Source organism: Phaenicophaeus curvirostris, chromosome Z (assembly GCF_032191515.1).
Source record: "Phaenicophaeus curvirostris isolate KB17595 chromosome Z, BPBGC_Pcur_1.0, whole genome shotgun sequence".
NCBI classification, from domain to species: domain Eukaryota; kingdom Metazoa; phylum Chordata; class Aves; order Cuculiformes; family Cuculidae; genus Phaenicophaeus; species Phaenicophaeus curvirostris.
Genome location: NC_091431.1, coordinates 63969297 through 63992589, shown reverse-complemented (window position 1 = coordinate 63992589; position 23293 = coordinate 63969297). Strand labels below are relative to the sequence as shown.

At 39.3% G+C, this 23293-nt stretch overlaps 1 protein-coding gene across 2 annotated transcripts; it reads right to left on the bottom strand.

Annotated features, from left to right (window-relative positions):
* Positions 1–5655: 5655 nt before the first annotated feature.
* Positions 5656–22967, bottom strand: C1QTNF3 (C1q and TNF related 3). Of its 2 annotated transcripts, none has more exons than XM_069880628.1 (6): positions 22442–22967; positions 16503–16614; positions 13778–13932; positions 10052–10181; positions 9251–9350; positions 5656–7663 (listed from the first exon to the last, which is right to left on the bottom strand). In XM_069880628.1, the coding sequence occupies exons 1-6, from the start codon at positions 22727–22729 to the stop codon at positions 7504–7506; spliced, it is 945 nt and encodes a 314-aa protein (XP_069736729.1). In that variant the 5' UTR covers positions 22730–22967; the 3' UTR covers positions 5656–7503. The 2 variants fall into 2 exon arrangements, with proteins under 2 accessions (XP_069736729.1, XP_069736730.1); XM_069880629.1 differs by having other exon boundaries at positions 22646–22963.
* Between the last annotated feature and the right edge of the window lie 326 nt (positions 22968–23293).

Sequence of the window (23293 nt, the reverse complement as noted above, 5' to 3'; positions counted from 1 at the left end):
AGACGGGGCGGGGCTGTGAAATGGAACAGCCGGGCTGCCCTGCAGAGCAGGCTGGGGGGTGTTGTGCCCTTCTACAGGAAGGGTCTGAGGGAGGAGCCAGGGAACTCCAGGCCTGTCAGTCTGACCGCAGTGCCAGGGGAAGTCATGGAGCAGGATATCTTGAGTGCTGTCATGAAGCACATGCAAGAGAACCGGGTGATCAGGCCCAGTCAACACGGGTTCATGAAAGGCAGGTTTTGCCAAACTAACCTGATCACCTTCTATGACAAAGGGACTCGGCTGCTGGATGAGGGAAAGGCTGTGGATGTATCTTCTTGGACTTCAGTAAAGCCTTTGACACAGTTTCTCACAGCATTCTGCTCAGGAAACTGTCACCTGTGGCCTGGACAGGCGCACACTCTCCTGGGTGGAAAACTGGTTGGCTGGCCGGGCCCAGAGAGTGGTGGGAAATGGTGTTAAATCCAGCTGGAGGCCAGTGACAAGTGGGGTTCCCCAGGGCTCAGTGCTGGGTCCAGCCCTGTTCAATGTCTTTTTCAATGACCTGGATGAAGGCATCAAGTGCACCCTTAGCAAGTTTGCAGACAACACTAAGCTGGGTGGAAGTGTGGATCCGCTGCAGGGTCAGGAGGCTCCACAAAGGGATCTGAACAGGCTGGACCGCTGGGCAGAGTCCAATGGCATGAGGTTTAACAAGGCCAAATGCCGGGTCCTGCACTTGGGGCACAACAACCCTGTGCAGTGCTACAGACTAGGAGAAGTCTGTCTAGAAAGCTGCCTAGAGGAGAGGGACCTGTGGGTGTTGGTTGACAGCGACTGAACATGAGCCAGCAGTGGCCCAGGTGGCCAAGAAGGCCAATGGCATCTTGGCTTGGATCAGAAACGGCGTGACCAGCAGGTTCAGGGAAGTTCTCCCTCTGTACTCGGCACTGGTGAGACCGCTCCTCGAATCCTGTGTTCAGTTCTGGGCCCCTCACCACAAGAAGGATGTTGAGGCTCTGGAGCGAGTCCAGAGAAGAGCAGTGAAGCTGGGGAAGGGGCTGGAGAACAGGCCTTATGAGGAGCAGCTGAGAGAGCTGGGGTTGTTTAGCCTGGAGAAGAGGAGGCTGAGGGGAGACCTCATTGCTCTCTACAACTACCTGAAAGGAGGTTGTAGAGAGGAGGGTGCTGGCCTCTTCTCCCAAGTGACGGGGGACAGGACAAGAGGGAATGGCCTCAAGCTCCACCAGGGGAGGTTTAGGCTGAACATTAGGAAAAAATTTTTCACAGAAAGGATCATTGGGCACTGGAACAGGCTGCCCAGGGAGGTGGTTGATTCACCTTCCCTGAAGGTGTTTAAGGGACGAGTGGACGAGGTGCTGAGGGGCATGGTTTAGTGTTTGACAGGAATGGTTGGACTCGATGATCCGGTGGGTCTCTTCCAACCTGGTTGTTCTATGATTCTATGATTCTATGATAATCACACAGTGGCTAGTGCTATTTGTTTAGTCCCGTCAGTCACTGGGGTGATGATCTGGCCTTGCTTCTGTGAACAAACTTTGGCATTAACCTTCACAGTGTCAGAAATTTGCCTCCTGATACTCTCTTAAAGTAGGAGACAAATCACTGATCCCTATGTCAGTGATTTCTGTACTTTGGACATTTACCATTGTACCTGAATGAAAATACTCAACTTCTGTCTTCTTTGAGCTTATGTTGTTACTGTGCTTTTGTGATTCAGATGAAGGGACTGACAACTAGCTTTATACAGCTAATCTTTATGTTGGCAAGTCAGTAGAAAATAATTTTTTTTCCTGTGAGTTTATTATTAACCACTATTGTAGCAACTGGATACTCTGGACCAGGGTTATTACCAGATTTTGTCTGCCTGGATACTGTAGTTCAGTTCTGTGCTGGACACCACATGTACACTGCGCTGCCATCCGCCTCTAACTTATTTCCAGCAACCCATTCCTTTTTGATAGTGTTGACCACCACAGTTGCTAAAGACAATTTCTCCTGCATTGCTGCTGTGATGGGTTGATAAGTCTTTGTTTTTATGAAATGTTTCCATCACCTTTCCCATGAGCCATTTATTTGCTGTGGCATACCTAATTCATGTTCTTTATTCTGTGTGCCTTTGATAATTAGAAAAAGCAGATATAGACCAATCTAAGAAGCAGGTTGTCTTGGAGGAAAGAATCAATCTGAAGTGATAGAGTATCTGAAAGATTTTATTCAAAACAATAATACTCCTACTCTTTTTCTAGTGTAAAAGATGAACAGGAGAAAAATTACATTCACTTTTAGCTGCAGACCAGGACTTTTCACATGACAGAATGACACAAACTCTGAATTCTCTTCTTCATATTAGTATGCTCTACTTTTTTTGCAGTTATGTTGCTTCAATAACTGTACATTTTGATGAAGTTACTGAATGAAGCTGTTCTATATTTATCTCTTGCTCTCACAGTTCAGTGTACGGCCCATGCCATATTCAGCAAGCATCATATATAACTGCTGCTGGATGAGGCCAAGAAGTATCATGTGAATAGAGGATGAGAGGAGAATACTTTGAGACACATTCACCAGAAACAGGAGCTAAGAAGTCAAAGATTATCTTCGTATGGTTATTTCCATTCATGGTGTTGGAAAAGTGTGATTCTTTTAAAACACTTCTTTTTGTGGAATTTGTCATGTCTGCTGGATTGTTTTCAGAAAAGCAGGATAGAACTCCATTTGTGCAATTTTTCACACAAGAAGTCTCTTTGTTTAATAAAACTTTGCTCACATGGGTTTTATTATTCTGTGAATGTGTTCATGGAGAATGCCCTGACCATTTCAAACACAGATGCACAATATTGAACCTCTCCCACTGTCATCTTTACAACTTCATGCAAATATCTATGTGGTGATTTCATCAATCCAGTGGGATAAAAGAGTAACCTAGTCAGTCAGTCCCACTGGGACAAATTTGCAATGTCAAGAAGCCAGCAGTCTTTTCCCATCCCTGTTACCAGTCTTTGTTCAGCCGGCAAAGTGCTCAGGGGTGATTTACACACTGGTGAATTAAACAGTAACAAGAATTTCCATGTCTGTAAATTGCTGAATTGTAGCATTGTGTAACCAAAATGGATGAGTTATACAACTACATTAGCAGAATGGAACAGTGAATGCCTTTAGCCCATGACCAGGAGCTGTCTCCCAAACTTTTCTTGAGTCCTACCTGAAAGTTAGCACAAGCCAGGAATTAATCCCAACAGACAGTTTTGCAAGCAGACACCCTCCTATGGAGACTGAGAGAGTTTGATTACCGTTAAAATAGTGACATGATAACTCTGGGGTGGGGAATAGACTCTGGCAGTGTTTTGGTGTTTAGTGTCAATTTAACCACAGAGCAAGGGGGTGATACCTGCTGCTGCTCCTGTGCTGCATAATTCCCTCAAGGAAACTATTTGATAATGAAAATTAACACGGCACTGCAGGTGCTCTAACTCCTGCTAGGACTTTATGGTTTGGCCCAAAGACTAGAGAAGCTGTCACCCTTTGATGTAAGAGGGAATCTGTTCATACTTAAGAAATGCGCATTGAGTTCTTTTGATTTATGGAGATAGTTTCTAGACTTTGTGTCTTTCTTCTTTGGTATCCAAGTATGAAACCCAGCCTGAAGCACTGCTTTGCACAATTCTTTTTGTTGCCTCAGATTTTCCAGTCTGAACTGATCACTGCCAGGTTTTATTTGCTTCGGTTGCTAAAGCTGAACTGACTAAAAAATGAAGAAAATTTGGGACTGATTCACCAAAGTGAAGAGCTGTAGTCCTTTTCACACAACACTGAATGACTGCCTGCATGTTTTGTCCTTGTGTGACTTTTTTAGTTCTGAGCACAAACCATCATTTTAATAGCGTGAGTTAAGTAGGAGAAAAAAAAGTTTTAAGAAAATACCTCTTAGTAACTGCTTCAGAAAGCTGAGGAAAATTAATTTAGGAAGCTCAATGCAAAAATTCATGGGAAGATGAAAGATCTGAGTGAAGAGTGTGTTTCTTATTTTTCCTTTAGAAAACTTACTTTATTTAAAGCCCTCACAAGGTTTTCAATGGGACTGTGGCTGCAGACTGTTAGCAGTGTAAATTACTTCCACAGAATCAACTCAATCACCCTCAGGCCACAGACTGCCCTCTGAAACTAAAACCTTAGAGTTTTTTTCAAAGGATTTCTAATTAAACAGAGCTGATTTTGCCTTTCTTTAGTTACCCCTAGTGAAACTGGGACCCAGACCTAAGATATTTTCCTTTCAGTTGAGTTTCTTTTCACACAAAAGTCGTGGTTTATCTCTACCGATGGCATCAAACCAGAATTTCTCAAGTGGCACATAGCCCTGTTTTGCAAACTGTAGCCCTTAATGCCCCTAGCACAAATGGAGATGAGAACCACTATCTTGCGGAGATGTCATGGGGAAGTACAGCGATCCCTGGGTCTCACGGAGAAGGGAGGACCAAGAGTGGGGGTTGTTTTTTCACACAGAGCAGAGCTCTCTTTGTGTAAGGCAGTGCTTTCTCCTACTAGGATATACCAGCCTCTACTACAGAGGCAGGATATCATCTACCAAACCAAAGTTCTCATGGCAGGCAGGGCCTTGCAGCTCCTTCTAAGTTTTGGTTAAATCTGAGAGCTCATAGAGTGGGAGACAGAGAGATATAGATTCATCTTAGCAAAGAAAAGAAGCCATTAAGTATATTCCAAATTGTAGTTTTTGAGTTTCCACAAGGTTTTTCACTCATTCTCACACAAATTACAAGATGCCACCTATTTTATAATGGTGGACAAAACTCTCTGATAGAAGACCTTTTGTCTTGAGCATCTGCTAAGCAAGAGGTTTTTGATTATCTACAGCAATGGAAAGATGATTAATTAACTTTAAAAATTCTGAGAAAAAACATACATTCCACCTCTCTTTCTGAATATAAAACTTGATAAGTTTGAGGAACAAGAGCACATGAAATTTTATACCAGCTATATTTTGAAAAATCTTTGAAATTAATATGTAAGTTAAAAATTTATTTGTGAAGTACTACAACACTCACTGAGCAGAGATTGCCTGCAATAACTTTGCAGAGAAAAGACCATAGAGATTTCCTGCAAAACTTAGGAAGTTTCAACCTGAATTAAAAAAAAACTCTTAGATTTAACCTTGGAACTGAGACCTTACTGCCTTTTGTCAGAAGCTTTTGTTTTGCTTTCTAGATTTTTTCTGCTCTTTGTGAGCCAAGTTGCACAAAACTTGTGAACACAACACAAAATGAGAATGTAGAAACTAGCTTCCTTTTGTATCATGGCCACTACAAGAAATAATGTGAAGGAGGTTAAAATTATATAGGAATCATTGTTTCTAAGCGCTTTATTCTGACACTAAAATGTGTTTTAATGGCCATGCCATAAAGGAAAATTAAGTCTTTAAAGTACACCTTAGGGATTTAAATTTTATGTATATATAAATATAAACACACACACACACAAATGTACAATAAGTATATTTCGATTCTTAATTCTGGCTTTCTCCCTTTCAGTAGCAAAATGAATGCTATATATTAAGAATATATCTACAGTCTCCAAATGGCGAGATTCTTGGTAAGTATAGATATGAACAAACCAGTGTAGTTTCATTACTATGAATCTTTATTGGGTAAATGTATGTTTTACAGAGTAAGCAAATGTTCGTAACATAACAAGAAATATTTTTTCAAGATTTTTCTTATGGTCAACATTAGCTCATGATGCTTTATGTCTCATACAACTTGTGCACATATTCCAAAAGAATATCATTGTCTAATTACCTTTTGGGTGGATTTTAGTTTCAAGGCATGCCAGAATTTTACTAGAATGCTTGTTAAAATAACACAGTCTCAGGTTTTGAAAACCTGTGTGATGCAAATCTGACCCAAGTTCCTAAAGAAACAATAAAACTCATCAGACAACAGTTCATTAAAGCTAATATTTTCAGTGGTTGATGCATAAAACTAAAAAAACCAACAAGTCATAATCATCAAGTATCAACATGCATTTTTTATCGTAAGATGTGGTTTGCATACACTAGGAACAGTGTAAAAGGACATATAAATTCATAGAGCAGATTTGGTTTGATTTGTTCGCTCTATTGTCGTGCTACTGATATCTGTATCCAGTAAAAAGTTTCAAATAAATGTTTTCCTAACCCCACCTGCTTGTTACACATCAATTGCAGTTAATCTCTGGTTAAAAGGTAATGGCTGTTAAAAAATAATTTATATTTTCCTTTGCTTGTGTTTGGAGAGACAGGTTGCCAGAAGGTACATTCAAACTTCAGTATCGCCTTTGTATTTTTGCTGCTGATTCTGATTTAAACGAAATAGCAATACAGGATTTCAGGTACCCAAATTCTGAAAAGCAAGTAGCAAATATTAATGCTGAAGAATGAACTGGTTTCCTGTGACCAGAACTTCTAAGCCAGACAGCATTTGCTTTCACCAGTTAAATATTGAATTTGGTTAGCTGCTGCTTTTCTAGGCTGCAATGTCTTTTCCTGAAGTACTGGTTCTTGGAAAGCTGCTAGGAAAACTCTATGAACAACTTCACTGTTAAGTAAAAATGCAATATTAAAAGGTACATCCTTCTACAAGAGTGCCAAACACCACAAAGCATGTATTTCTCTGTGATGTTGGCGTATCCCCACTTCTGCAGCCTATATGCCTCTGCTTTGATACCTTGCGTTCAGTTACATCACATTTTAACAATTTGTAGACTAAGAAGAAACATAGTTCCCTTGTCTGATCCCCTGCAGGCTTAGCTTCAAGCTGCTACTAAGGAAAGAATTACTACCACTGTTTTTTTAAGAGAGAGAGAGAATGAGCATAAATACATACTAAGGATCTGTTGAAAATGTCACCAGATACATCTTCAGAGGTTTGAGATGGAAATGCAATAAACCTGAATCCTTGACACCTTTATTTTCACATTTTTTTTCTTCTGTTTGTAAAGTTCATTCTAGTTCAGTAAAAACTTCTTCCTTTAAATCTGGTCTCAGCTGACCCCACTTATAATTTATTTAGGCCTGTGTCCATGATGCAAACTTAAACGAACGTGTAGTAACAACTGAATAAAGGAAAACAAAAACTTTAATCAGTTGTTCAATTCCTGATGTGTGCTTAACTAAAGTGTATTTACAGACAAAATTGACTTTATTGCTCAAACTGCTATCTAACTCATTTAAACTCCTTTTCCTTTGTTTTTAAGTCACTTTGGAGAAGAGAACAATAGCAACATTTAACAATTCATTAGATAGAAGCTAGCTGACAATATGTCTCCTGGGAATCTGTATGTAAACCACCCAATGTATTCAGCTCATCTCTGATACACAAATAGCAATGCATTGCATCAAAACAAGCCTTCTTGATCTTTCAGCGTTGTAATGGTACTCCGCAGTCCAGATAAAAACACCAGTTCCAAAAAAGAAGTTTCCTAAGATGAACATCTACTGGGTTGTTTCTTTTTTCACTTGGTTTCAAAAAGAAGAAACCCAGCAAAAGTGGAGAAACGTTGATGGTCCCCGTGGAGAGCTCCATTTCCCATTCGCAGCCAGACTTCGTCTCCCTTAGCAAGCTTTAGCACTGCACTATTTCCTGAAGTGTCCGCTTTCCCTTTTGATTCATAGCTAAGGATGAACATTTTAAAAAAATCAGTGTTTTGCTTCTCAACAATGATCAAACAACTTTAAAAAAAATAATCCAAGAAAGCACATTGTTGTCATGAGCAAAGCTTTCCAGAAAAGCTTGCCAACATTTTTTCAGCTCTGTTGAGGAAATTTTGGCATCTTTCTGTATTTGATCTCCCAGACAAATTTTGCAGCTTACCTAATCACATCATTTCATTCTTTTCTGAAATTCTGGAAGTTTAACTTATATATACTTTATAAGGAAAACTTGCAGAAGAAGACGGCGCTCTCAGACACATGGTGTGGGTGTTACAGTTGTCACGTGTAGGGACAGGACTTGGACTCAATGGTCCTTGTGGGACCTCTCCAACTCAGGACATTCTATGATATTTTTCCAGTGCACTGGAACAAATTTGTTGTCTAAAATAAAATTGGGAAATTGATAACAGCACTCCAGTTTGGTTTTGGTTTTTTGTTGTTGTTGTTGGTTTTTTGTTTGGTTTTTTTTTTTTGCGCGTGTGTGATATTCTCTTCCCTGTGAATTCATCCCAGCTAATTTTAAATGCCTCTAGGTCAGAAGTCTCATGTGCACTGAGCACCTGTGCTCTCAGGCACAGGCAATGGGCAGAGAACCATGACTCACACTGACCTGAGGCTGTTTGTTGGAATGTAGATGGGTTCTGTGTCACTAACCTGCTGTCTTTTGGTGAGTGATGGTTCCCTTTTTTCCACCTGTTGCCTTTTCTGACATGAGTGCTTCAGAGGGTAAACGTCAGCCACTTTTCCTTTGCAGGAAAGATCTTTTGGGCTTGAAGCACCCTCTGGTGGTGCTTCAGGTACAGGTGATTGAAAAACAGTTTAAATGAAACTGCTTATCGTCTAAGTGCCTAAAATCCAGTGTGATCAATCTAAGCTTTTATGTCTATTTATTCAGGCTCAGAAGAAAAGCTTGGTTTAGGCATTAGAGATCTTGCTGGTATTAAATAAATAATATGTTTTTAAACAAGTTTTTTTTTTTCTGATACCCATCTGGCTACAAGCTTCTTGACTTGGTCCTTATGGAAGCTGATAAGCCAGAAGTGGAACCTATTCTTGATGATAATATAACATATACATAACATAAAGGGTCCAGAATTTTTATTTGAAGTGTGCTATTTATAACAAAGCCAGTACGTGAAGGACCTTGCTTCTCATTCATCCTTACCACTGCAGTTTAAATGCTAAATTGTTGCTGGACAATTCATTATGCCCTTTCTCTGACAGGCAAAATGAGGGTGAAGATCTGTTTTATCAGAATGACAGCATGTTAACTGTGGACTGCAACTCTGGCTTGCAGTGCTAACTCCTTCCCCCTGAGCATCAAGAAACTTGTGATCAAGCCTGAATTTTAGCTCCAGGATCTGTGGCAGATATGATTCAAATTTGCAAGTTGAGTTGGGGGAAACAGGATAGTTTATCTTTGTTGCTTATTTTATCCTACAGAAATTCTTCAAAAAATGAAAATTTCATTTTTCTTGGAATGTGAGCAAGTTATCACATCTGTGCAAACATGTCTTCTGCATTAAAATGGCCTGTCTCTTCACGTACCTGTATAAACTGAAAACTGTATTGCCATTATGCATCAGGTACACGTACACTTCCTCCACATCTTCATGTTTCATCATATTGAAGGTGAAGAAATACACCCCTGAAAAGATTAACAAATACAATATGTTTGCTGCATATAATTAGAGCGTGGTAATCATGCTACAGACTTGTGCAACTTGCTTCAAAAAACAGCTGAGGCCAAAATTACGTTCCAGTCATCACTGGGTATTTTGCTTCTGCTTATAGTGTACTATAAGTCTCTGCCATTGACTCCACAATGGGAGCTTAGAGTTTGCATAAAAGTCATTAAATCATTGTGGGTCAAAGTTCATTGACATCTACATATTCATTAACCTCGAAAGGAATCAGCCATGAGGATCTGTACCCCAACTGTCAGTCAGATGTGCTACAGCAAGCTTGCAGGGCGTGACTTTTATTTAATCTAATCTAATTTCCCCTAACAGTAAGTAAATTAGTAGCAGGCAGAGAAAGGCCAAGTGAAAGAACATGGTTTCAGGCTTTACTTAGACAAGTTTTCGTTTATGGCCCTGCTTCCTCTGTCTTCCATTGTTCTTCCTGCACCACAGCAGTGTAATATGGGGACTGATGCAGCTGAGAAATAGCCTTCTCTTGGCTTGCTTAGTTTCCTCTTTCATTGTTCCCAAAAATAGGTGGCAAGGCTATGCAGAGTGAGTCTCATTAGTGCATTGTGCAAAGGCAGTTATCTATTTTCTCATTGTTATTGACCACGCTCCTCCCTTAGGCTCCAGAACTGCATTATTTCATTTTGCAAACACTCACCGTTCACTGGAGCACCAAATCTCCCAGTCATGACATCAAAAAAATTCCCGACGTTAGTTTCAACACTACTGAAGATAATTCCACTATTCTGGTTGCTGAAGTGAGTAGCCATGGAAGCCATGAATGCGACCTGCAAAAATGCCGTTCTTATTCAGGCAGTCGTTCATGAAATGCACACGTGTGTAGGAATCAGCTACAGAGTTTTCTCCTGTATTTGCAGTCTGTATGTTTTCCTGACCAAGATGTTCTTCTAGGGCTTGCTCCAAGGTCATTAAACCCGGTTACAAAACTCCCATTGAATTAAACTCAAGAGAACTAGGCTTCTTCTATTCAATTGGACTATTCATAACTGTAAAAAGTAAACATATGGGCAAGTGTCTGCAGGTCCAGGACTGTCATTTAGGATTTTGTTTACTTTTAACTGTCTCTAGAATGATGAAATGTAAAATTGGTATTGAAAAGGAAAGCATTTTCAATAAAAATGATTTAATTAGGTTTTTTTATATTCCCTAGTGCCTTTAGACTGGAGATTGCTTTTATGTGTGTGAAATAAATAATGCTTGGTAAAATCCATCAACATCAGTGTTTCTTGATGAATACATTTGCAGGTACGTTCAGAATTTTTATTAGGAGTCCCCAATAAGTGTGGTTGCTGGGACTCAAAATTCAGTTCTTTTTCTCTCTTACTAGTAGCCCTATAGCTTCAGTCACGGCAACAGAACATGACAGAAACCAAAATAGGAAACTAAGGAAATTAAAAATTGTGCTTTGACTTCATGCTACGTTTCTTGCAGTGAGGCGCTTTGACCATGGACAATGTTCACGGGAAGCAGTGCAAAACCTCCCATTTTAGATTATTCAAACCACCCTCACCAAGACACCAGGGAATGACTTTGCCAGCTTACATGAGCAAGGAAGGAGTGCTCTCGTATGTGAATCTGTGATCCCCCAATCTTACTGTCAGTAAATAGGGGGCAGGAAAAATTGCTGCTCCTGCATGCCAGAAGGTCGCATAGTGACTTGGCATTTTATTTCTGTCTCTTACTTCTTAGATGACAAAAGTTCACTTACAGTTATTACTGCCTCTCACAAAAACGATATTTTCATAAGATTCCAGCTATACTGGTGTTTAAAAAACAAAAAACAAAAAAAAACCCCAACACTCCAAACTTCTTTTGATTTTAGATCCAAATGAGAACAAAACTGAAACAGGCAAAATCAAATGCAAGTCTGGATCCAACAATGGAAATCATCAGCCATCTGCTCAGAAATTTGAGGAGCTCCAGATGTGAGCTGAAATCTTAGGCTTATTCTCCTTATCCCTGCGTGGATGCATTTTCTATGATGGCAAATTGTTAACTTCTTGCTTCTCAGCCAAGATCATATCAAAGATCATAATGTGTTAAAGCAAAGCAGCTGCAATGGCACCCTGATGGAATTTATTACTTTCTGTCTAGATTCCATTTTACATTCTCTTTGACCCCCAGCTGCTTTTCTTGGGCTGATCAGAAGAGTTGGAAAATACATCCTTTCTCCCTAGGTCTCATTTTGAAGTAGCAGATCAACAGGACATATCAAATCTATCAAAATAATCATGCACTTAAAACAATATCGCATTCAAAGTGTTGTCTCCTCTGCCTATACCTGTTCTAAAATTCTTAAGCATGATGTTAACAAGAAATGATACACTGCATGGTGTACACTTGCAAGGAGGTATTGCAATATGACCTTTTAATTGTAATATGAGCTTTTGTTATTCATCCCCATTATTCAGTTTTTAAATAAATTACTACCACCACCTTTATGTAAGAAAAATTTACTGGCAGCTCATTTTGAAGTTGCAAAAGGATTTATATTGAGTGTAATTACAAGCAATATGTTTTTAAGATATTCAGCTATAATATTAATTCTGTCTAATTCTTTAAGAATACTAAAATCATTCTGCATTATTACAATAGTCCAGTAATTTTGGAAACTACTTTCATTGTTAATTTTATTCTGTGCAATTATCCTATCTTCATGCAACCTAGGGTGGAGAATTCAAACGTACACTATGCCAAGAAATTCAAAGCCATTTTTTTCACACTGCAGATGTTATTGTACTGTTGATTTTGCAGTTAATTTGCATGCCTTTTCTGAGTACAGAAAATATACTTGAGTGACTGGTTTGGGGAAACTGTATCTTTCATTTAAAAGGTGTAGATCTGTAAATAGATCAGAACTTCAGTTTTCCCCATTGTCAGGGTGTTTTGAAGTGGAATTTCTTTCTGTGTGTTTGCTGTATCCCATTTTGCCCCTTCTGTGATGATCTTGGTTTGAGGGGCATGGACCAGATTGAGACTAAGACACCTCTAATCAAGTGTGTGTGTGAGAACAAGTGAGAATGAAAACTCCCTTACAGTTGCTGGAGATTTATCTTCTCCGTGGTGTCTGAAGTCCCACTTCCCCAAAAGCAGCAGTGAGCATCAGATTAAGATGAGTTGCCATTCTAGATCCCCAGTAATTATAATGGGAGCATAGATGTTTCCCTCATAAGTAGGCTCTCTGGAGCTTGTTCTGACTCCAAACACTTGCCCAAGGAAATGTACCTAGTGCCATCTGAAGAGCTCCATGGCAGCACAGCAGCCCCCACATGGAGCTATGCAAGACCTACAAAAGCCCTTTCCACAGTACCAGCTAGAGACCAAGAGGGATATGTCTCAAAGTCTTGCATTTATCACCTTAGCTGTGTTACATCATACAGCTAGTCAAGTCTTCCTGCTATTGCAGATGAGCTGCTCATGTATTGCTACACTGCAGTATACAGTGTGTACAACTGTTTTAAATCCCCGTTGCAACAGCAACTAGACGTCCTAGCTATCCACATACCATTTACTTGAAGTTGACTTAAGAACAGGACTACACCACACCTCCGCTGTACTGCAGGTTTAAATGTATGCATACATACGTATTATATGTATTTGTACTTAAACTCTCCACCATCTACTAAATTCCTGGAACGTGAAGGAGCTCTAATCCAAAAGTTATGGGACTATGCCAACACAGTGTTGAACCCCCAAAAATATATCCCATCCCTCAGCAGTGCTTATCAGCTCAGGCTTGAACTCATTTTCTGATGCGCTTCTGGCTTTTGGCTAGCTCATTCATAGGCAGAATCTACATACTTCTCAAAATATTTAAGATACTGAGACATTTAAAAACATAGATAGCTACTGAGGCTACTGTGGCTGTCAAAATCAGAGGACTTCTGTCTGCACTCAGAGGTTTTGACCCAATACTTTGTGGAGTTATGTACATATGTGTCTGAGAACTCACAAAGCCTAATTGACCTGGGAAGCATGGGCTTGAGTGACGCCTTTAGTCTTTTCATATGCCATAGGAAACACACTTATGTATGTGGTACAGTTTAATAGAAAAATTATTGTTCCTACTCTTCTCCTTTAACAATGCAGGTACTGGCTTTCTGCCCTGAAAGGGAACCATACATGTTGCTTCTCAGATGAATTCTTACCCTACACAAAGGCTGAGCTCTGATATCTTTTTTTAGGAAAATCAGACAGAGAACATTGTCAGTCATAACAAGTGCTATATATGTCTCTTGCTGTTTTGATTTACAGGTAGATTTGCTTTTAAGTATCTTACCATAGTTAGGTGCTGTTTTTCAGAGGGAAAAAAAAACAGTAACCTGAGAAATGCTGCAGCCAAAACAAACCAGAGATTTTGTACCTGTAGCTCTGGGGGAATCCCAGGGTAACCCTTCTCGCCTTTGGGTCCATGATGGCCACGCTCTCCTCTTGGTCCCATGTCTCCTTTGTCTCCTTTCTCACCTTTGGCTCCTTCCTGGCCTGTTGCTCCATTATTTCCATTGTTTCCATGATTTCCTTAAAGGAAACAGAACTTTCTGTTTAACTTAAATAATTTCACATCATATATTTTAAAAGATAACTGTGACTGGGTCCTTTTCCACCAGTTTGCACAACATGGACTTTCCAGTACTATAAAACCTAGATTGAGCAACAACGGAGAAGAAACAGTTGTGTGGCTGAGCTAAAGGTGAAAGTTTTGATGAGCAAGTTTCCAGAATGACATACATTGGTCTTTAAGAGGTAACCCTCATGCTCTCTTGGTGTTGCTGTTTGAGCTGCCTCTGTCTCAGGTCATTGCGTCATTGGGGAGATTTGTAAGGACAAGACCATAGCAGATGTGATGCTTGAGGAAAGCAAAAGTTACTGCCTACTTACACATACCTGGTAGCTTTTCCTTTTGTGTAAAAATTTATTTCCTGATAATTTCAGTTGGTTAGGATGGGATAAAATAATGTTGAAGAACATTTTGCTGTCTTTAAAACATCTATACACAAATGAAGAATGCCTGAGGGTTTAATCTAATTAAATGATCTATCTGTGCCGAAACCGGTAGGACCTGCATTCTCAGGGAGCTTGTTAGCTTAAAGTGGTTGGTTGGTTGGTTGCATGTTCCTAGGTTGGAAGAAAGACAAGACTTTTGTAATGAAGCCCCTCTGAGATGGCTTCTTGTTAAAGAGATCATTATAAAAACATATTCCTGCATCTGCAGTATTGCTTACATCCCGATATTTACTGAATAAACTTTTATGTGACTGGCAAAATTTTAAAGTTGGCTAGAATCACTGAGCACTTATTATGCTTACCTGAAGCAAAAGCATGACATTTTAGTTAATTAATCAGGGGATTAATTAGTGTCATAACTGTTCTAATTCTATCTGAATTGAAATTAAATACTTTGCCACTCTGCTTATCCTCTGATTAGTCACTCTGTTACAAATTTACAAGAAGAATGTTGTATGATACCAAATCTAATAATTAAGTGATTCTTTAGAATTTTTGTGTTGAAAAAAAAATTACTTCAAACAAGGAAGCTAAGAGGTGGAAGAAATTAAGCAAATTTTGCTTGGATAGAGAAATCAGAGACTTCTAAAATAACAAGAATGATCCTTTATGTGAATCCAGAGATACTTCTCTACCAGTTAAGAACAGAAGTCTGCAAGCAGCATTTGATTCAAACTAGGGAAAAGCAGCAGTCGTCATTCCCCTTAAGGGCACAAAAATTTGAAATGCAGCAGACGAAGGAGACAGACAAATTCCAGGGTGCACAAGGCTGCTGCTGGCCACACGTTTGTGGCATCCTGTGGTGATAAGAAAGTGTGACTGAAACACATCCTTGCATGAGGAAAGGGCAAAGCTGAGTCTGGGCTGTGTCCCAGTATGCCCACTGCAGCCTTCAAGGTGTGGGTCTAATAAAATGATGTGTAGTGCTTCTAAGAAGCCAACAATTTATTAACATGTAATGCAACATTTCTGCACAAGAGGCCTCACCGTTAGTTTTCTCTTACTTCTGTAATGTTCAATAGTATTTTCATAGTACGCACTGATGCACACTTACAGCAAGCTAATACCAAATATACCTATGACCTTGTTTTGCCTAACACCCCAGATATATCAAAGTAACAGTTTGTTTCAATATCTTAGCATCTGAAGGTAGTTCTTGAAACACTTCATCGACTCAGATTTAGCTTCACAACGGTCAGATTTAAATGCTGCTGTTAACCATTTCTATCAAAAATCACTAAATTATTTTGTGTGTATGTTTATCTGCCATGTCTGTTACAGTGAATACATTTATGACACAGAAGGATTATGAAATAGCATTTTATTGTGACAACAGAAAATAGAAGCTTTTGAAGATGAGAGAAGTCTGCCAGTCAGTGACATGTTAATTTACATTACATGTCTGCTTTAGGGACAGTGATTTGGAAATCCCTGAAGGTAACTGCTGTCAGAATCTTACACCAAATTGTAACTATCTTTCTCCCTTCTCTAGGCTCTTCTTTTTCCATATTAATTATCAGAATGAAGTATATGCCCTCCTCTTGAGTACCCTGTTCTTCTGTGTGTATTTTCAATGGGGGGGGAAGATAATTTTTATTCTGGAAGACAAGAAGAAAGAAAGAAAAGAAGAAGTTTCTATGAGAAAGTAGAAGCATGTGTGTCTTGGTAAAATATTTGCCGGCAGTATGCTGGGTGAAAAAAGCTCCTGAATACAGTACACAACAGCATAGCTGGATATTCAAAAGTGAGCACAATAATTGACTCCAGGGAACAAGTTCTTCCAACTTTAATGGAAACTTCATGCTACTTTAAGAACAGAGACCAGTTTGCCCTAGAAGTGTGATAAGATTACTTTCAATATGAATTTGTGAAAATTATATTTTAGTAATAAATGAGTTTTCACTGAAAGAGACTTTGTAGTCTATTTGGAAATCTTGGTCTTCCCAGGATTCATAGAAAATCTTATTCCTGAATCTATTACCAAAACCCAATGTTTGGACCCCTCTCTGACATTTCATAGAATAGACTTTAATCTATAGCCTTTAATTAGACTGATCAATAAATGAATTAAAATTCATCTTTACCTGGCATCCCAGGAGGGCCAGGAGGTCCAGGTGGCCCTTGATAGAGTCGAAGTCCAAAGTCACCACGGCAGCAGGAACTACAGTCTGGATTCTGTGGTCCAGTTTGTGGGGGCTAAGTGCACAAAACCAAGCTTTAAATAGCTCATTCATGGACGATATCAACTATATACATGCTGGTTACAGGTTCTTTATTATACATTCTCTGTTTATAGATTTGCTAAGTTTTCAGAACACTTCTTATCTGGGCTTAAATATTCCATACTTGGGTTTTCCCTGAAGATATTATTTTTGGAAGATTTAAGGGAATAGCTCTTCAAGTGTTCTAAGAGCTATATGAATATTAAATATATATATATATCAACTTGTTCTGTCAAATAATGGGGGTTTTGAAAATAAAATAATATAAAGTAATGCATGTTAGGTAAATATTTGAGTTAGGTTCCCATCCTGCTTTTCACTTAGCCCACATTTCAGCTGACCTTTGTTAACTAACAAGCCTATGTACAACCAGTGGTGGGAGACAAGGAACTTCCTTTGACCTTAAGCAATGAACTATCCACCACTAAATGTAAAGAAAACAGTGTTAGACTGCTGGAAGGAGATGCTAAAATATGTCTGCACAACATACTCCTGTTCATGGCCCCAGGCTTGCATTTATAGACTATTAAAGTTGAGAGAACCTAAATAAGTGCCAAGATGCATGACAAAAATTTAGGCTAACCACAACACCTGGTGTTAGGGGCATTTGATTAATTGTAGTTCTGGGTGTACAAGTATGAAAACCTGTTTATATTCTGAAGCTAATATATCAGTGTAAATAAACTAATGATTTTATTGTATGCATCTCAGCAACTGTAATAACAGTTTGATAACAGTTTTGTTTCAGTTCCTTCTACCCCCCACCCCATTATTCTATTTATACTAATGGGATCTCATTCAATCCTAGTTGGATTTCATAACCAGGCTCTTTTGATGATTTGGCAGTCACAAGTCTTCTGATGGATCAGTTCTGTGGTAGAGGTCCAGTGCTTACTTGTGTTTCTCTACCTCCTTGTTATTTCTCCCTCTTTGTTTCTTTTTCCCTAAAATTCTTTGCTGTTGCCCTGAGGTGCAAATCTGCAGCTCTTAGATTCTTATATAATTACACCAATCCAACTACTACTTTTCTCTAATCATTCTATGCCTTGTCTTCCTTTCCTTTTTTTTGCTCATCTTTATCATCCTCAAATGACTTGCATAATGCAGACCTACTGGTTCAATGACAGCAAACGAGCTTCTGGTGGGATAGGAGCTGCCTTGTGAAAATATAGATGTACTCTATTCCTGCCCTCAAGGTTATCAGCTGGCTTCATCTGAAAGACTAAAGCTTTCTCCTGGTGTTTTGAATAATACCAAGCACACTCTGAGAATGAATTAATTTCAAGAGGCTTGGGAGTTTATGTTTATGGATGCAGAAAATGCCTTTCATGCCACCAAAATATTGGAACTACTCTAGTGAGGCAGAGACAAACCCTATCAATCTGGAACCACCAGCAATGGAGCTACAGAATCACAGAATCACTAGGTTGGAAAAGACCCATTGGATCATTGAGTCCAGCCATTCCTATCAATCACTAAACCATGCCCCTCAGCACCTCGTCCACCTGTCTTTTAAACACCTCCAGGGATGGTGACTCAACCACCTCCCTGGGCAGCCTCTGCCAGTGCCCAATGACCCTTTCTGTGAAAAATTTTTTCCTGATGTCCAGCTTAAACCTCCCCTGGCGGAGCTTGAGGCCATTCCCCTTTTTCCTGTCACCTGTCACTTGGGAGAAGAGGCCAGCACCCTCCTCTCTACAACCTCCTTCCAGGTGGTCGTAGAGAGCAGTAAGGAGCAATATTCGCGGTGCGGTCTCACCAGTGCCGAGTACAGAGGGAGAATAACCTCCCTGGACCTGCTGGTCACACCGTTTCTGATACAAGCCAAGATGCCATTGGCCTTCTTGGCCACCTGGGCCACTGCTGGCTCATGTTCAGTCGCTGTCAACCAACACCCCCAGGTCCCTCTCCTCCAGGCAGCTTTCTAGACAGACTTCTCCTAGTCTGTAGCTGCATAGGGTTGTTGTGCCCCAAGTGCAGGACCCGGCATTTGGCCTTGTTAATCCTCATCCCATTGGTCTCAGCCCAGTGGTCCAGCCTGTCCAGATCCCTTTGCAGAGCCTCCCTACCCTCCAGCAGATCGACACTTCCACCCAGCTTAGTGTCGTCTGCAAACTTGCTAAGGGTGCACTTGATGCCTTCATCCAGGTCATTGATACATGGGAATGAAGGTTGACCTGACAGATCAATAAACACTCTTTATATTCAAAGAGTTAAGGAAATAGTAAGACTTTCCAGTGGGCAGAAAAGCTTCATATTTATATGGATTTAGCCAATACTATGCTTATTACCTTCATTCTGGATAAGGTCTGCATTTTATAATAAAAATGAGTTCTGCCTATTGGACTGTCTGTCCCTGGAGATCATCTTTGTACCTCTCTTGCTGTTTTATCTCTTCCAGTTGTTAAGAAGAACATAACTGACAGTTACCAGACACACTGTTCAAAGCTTTCCTAATATGAGAGAAAAAGTATCCCTGCTTTCAGCTTGTTTTCAGTGCTCAAAGGGGAGCTCTAAGTATAAGAGGAGAGGAATTGCATAAGGATTTTTCACCACCTGAAATGCTGTTGCACAGAGTTTAAAATCTCCAATTCTTTTTTGATAGTGCTTCATACTCATATTAAAAGAGAAGGCAAACCTTCCAACACCTGCCAAGAGCAACTAGGTCATATCAGCCTAGAAATATCCAAATACTTAGAACTGTGGATTATAGATAAGGGAAGGCATAAATCCTGCAAACTGGACTGTGTGTGAGACTCCCTCTATGCTGGCAAGATTTATTTTTTTACCCAATGCACTGAAATCTTGAACGTTATTATTAGCTAACCAGCTATGTCATCATAAAATAGATACTAGTACCAGTCATAACCAAATGCTGTTTGGAATTACCTCTCAAAAAGCTCAGCAGGTTATTATGTGTGAAATGAGGCAAATCCTGCCAGTGTGGTTGTGTAAGAACAGTTCCACTGACTTCAAAATAGCTACTTATGCAAGTCATAAAGTAGTATTGACTTATTATCTTTACTGATCCTTTGACTAGGAGGAAAAAAAATGTCCACAGTCGCTGCCAAGAGCAACGAGTATTCAGGATATTCTTTTAATCTCTGAAAACAGAACATCATGACGAGTACATTTAGAGTAAAAATCTGTTCCTAAAGTAAAATTACACTCAAATGGGACAAAGAGATTAATTACAACCTACTTGCCAAAGGTGGCCTAAGCAGCCATTTGCACATAGATTTCATGGCACAATGAATCCTTGTCATTGCTCTCAGAACATGAATATGATTTAGGAGCACGTGAAATGTATCTGCCGCATTGATATCCTAATAGAGACAGAAAACTGGAAAAGTTCTGAGGCTATTTATTTGATGAATGTCCTGTGATTTAGTATGTAGGTTGCCATTCTAGGCAACAGATGGTCCATAAAATTCACAGAATCACAGAATCACAAGGTTGGAAAAGACACCCTTAACTCAGAGCTGTGAATTAATCATAATGGAGATCCAGCCTTTTTTTACTTCCTGATTAGTATTATGGGTTTCTGTTAGATTGCCTAAGACAATGCAGAAGACTGGCAACATAGAGCCACTGGGTTTGGCTCCTGTTCTCAATCTGAATGCAAAATAACATATCTCTATAGGCACTAAGGCCCTTCACACACCTTCTGTAGCAAAGAATTAAACCAAAACTGCCAAAATCCAGCATAAAACACCAGTAGGCTGAGAGGTACCTGGAAGTTTTAAAGAGCAACCTGAAAAGGAAGAATGTATCTGGCAAGGCTCCCCCCAGCCACAAAGAGTTCTTGGGCTTTGGAAATACACATTATATTTTACGTAACTTACCAGCAGCATGGAAATTGGCCTTGAACTCAGTGCAGCAGTGACCAGTGCTATTGTTTTAATATTGCAACAGGAAATGGGACTGTTAAAATGTTTTAGCAGGAGGGTGAAATTCTCCAGCCAGAGCTAGGATAACCCAGAAAGCAGGGACTTAGAGGTGCAACAGCTTTCATATATCCCAAGAGAAGAGTGAGTTTTGACATGAATTATAACATTTCCATGCCAACTTTGTTACTCCTCTGCCTGGAAACCTCTGGAGTCAAGAGATGGAAAATATCTATTACGTCAGCCACTTTGTGATGGATTATCCCTTTCATGCATCTGCTAGTGCTTCATTTATTTCCAGTAAGCCAAAAATTGCATCATTTTCCAGCAAAGATTGCTTCTTGGAGAGGGTCTGGCAGGTAAACAACTGCCATCAGCTGTACTCAGACTCACCCGGTTCATCTTTAATGTTACAGTCCCTTCCCCCAGCAGGCAACTCCAAAGACATTGCATTAAACTCTTTGATGAGAGCCATATACACACTAAATACAGCGGTACTTTCTGTGGCGGGGTGTTTGACCCCTAAAAATGTTGTAATTTTTTTATTAAATCCTGCATTATCTGAAATAATGTTGAGTTAAAGGGGGATTTTCTTTAAGTACCAATAATACATGTTCTGCAATATGCAGCTGCACAGTTTTCTCTGCAGTGAAGATGTACACAGAGAGTAGCTGGATCATTTGACTATATACTTGGTGGCTTACGCTGTCGATATGCTGCAAGTGCAGTTTAACATACCTACCATTAAATATCTATTTTGCCAAGTGCACTAGAGGAACATATAAATCCTGCCCAAGAAATATGAAATGCAAACCACTACAAAATTTAAAAACAGGGAATATAGTGGTGTATTAAACCTATTCCCTTGGATGTGTTTCCGTTCTTCAAGCCTAGGACAGGATTAAAATCAAATCTTCTCTCTGCTTATTATCAAACAGATTACTATGCAACACTTGTCTGCATGTCCATGATTTTTGGAATTCAAAATACAATAGTTTGATTTGAAAGAGATTTAAAAACAGATAGTAAAAGGTGAACCATACAGCACTCAAACATTTGTATCAACAATAGGAACAAAACACTCATGTTCTTCTTTATCAAATACATCAGTCAATAAAAATTGGATTTGAGTGGAATTCCATTTTGCCTATTGCTAAAAAAAAGCTTCCTCTCCTGCTCTTAATTTTTCTTCTTTTAAATTTGGACAGCTATATTTTGTGTATAATCAGATTATAACATTTTCCCTTTGCTGTGACCTAGTTGACTATAATGCCTAAAATGCCATGCAAAAGGCATGAAAAGTTTCCCAGTTTAAAACACATACTACAGATGATTTAGAGTTTCATTCCAAGTCTTTTTCCTCTGAAACTGTCAAGTTGACATATATTATTAAATATACTCATTACGTTAGTATCTGTTTTTTTTCAAGCTATTCCTTAAAATAAAATTTTTGAACACACAGTTTCATTATGTTTCTTTCAGGCTCTAAAGATTATACTTTATAGACATAATTTTCAAGTAAAGTTATTCTCTGCTAATTGAATCTTTCCAAATGCCTCTGTAAACTCTATAATTTTCCTTCACATCCAAATGAGTTAACAGAATATAAAACTTATACTCAAAATATATTACATAAGCAATACCTTGAAATAATAAGAGACTCTATATCGGAATATATAGCTGCATAAGACCACATCTCCAGCAAAACAAAGGGCTGCTGTGCATTCTGAAACCAGTGTCCCCAACCACTGATAGTTCTACCAGCTCATTTAAAGATTCTATAAAGCAACCCAGCAGGATACAGACCAATACACCGTTTTAATAGAAATGTTTTCATAAATATATCACTAATAATCTTAGAAAAAGAAATCTCATTAACTTTAAAGATATCTTTAGAAGATTAATTCAGAGTACCTGGACTCTATCTGAGGTAGTCAGTTCTACATCATCTACCTCTGGTCTCAGGACTTTTTGGTCTGTAGAAGTGCTATTATCAACAGTCCACTCTAGAAGTTGACTCCGCTGTTTCAACATTTCCCTGCTTCTGGAACCTGTATGGCCAGTCTGGTGATGACTTTGCAATACTTTGGCCACTGGTTTATAAGATCTTCTGCTCACCTCCATGTATTCATCTTGACACAGGCAAAATGGAAGAAAAAATAAAGCCAGAAGATGCCAACTGATGAAATCCTTCTCTGCCATGTTATTCAAAATAATTTTGAAGGAGTCCAGCAAATGTCTTGCAGAAGAACCTCTTTTCTGCACCAGGAGTTATGTGGTCCTTTCAGCTTTTCCACTAGTAAGCCTGGCACTAAGACCAGTACCAGGTTTTATACAGTTGCATGCAATAAATAAAACTAAAAATGCCAAAGTGACAGGATCCTTCATCCAAAATCAGTCATGCTCTTTTAAACAAACCAGGCATTATTCACCACTTCACTACCACAAGGAAAATTGATTTGTGTGCTGGAAATGACCACAGCATTTAACGGACTCCCGTGGTTCCTATTTAGGGGCATTAAAAAATGTAGCACCTTTTCTTTGGCATGTTTTTGTTTAAGCATGAAAAAATGTGATGGAAATGGAGAACATGTGGCTAATGGTTTATGTTCCTTGATTAGACATGGAAAGACTGTGAATTCACACTCTTAAATGTCTTTTGGACACAGTTACCTTCCTTATTTGCCAGGAAATTCACACACACAAGTGCGTCAGCCTGGTCCGAAAAATCCTTCCAAGAGCAATTAGGAAACAAAAGCACAAGAG

Bases quoted from the DNA above. Each gene is read 5' to 3' on its own strand.
- C1QTNF3 (XM_069880628.1), bottom strand. From the start codon at position 22,729: ATGGCAGAGAAGGATTTCATCAGTTGGCATCTTCTGGCTTTATTTTTT. The intron at 16,615-22,441 runs GTACTCTGAATT...TTGTGCACTTAG, and splicing joins CTACCTCAGATAGAGTCCAG to CCCCCACAAACTGGACCACA. The intron at 13,933-16,502 runs GTAAAGATGAAT...GTTTCCTTTAAG, and splicing joins TGGCCCTCCTGGGATGCCAG to GAAATCATGGAAACAATGGA.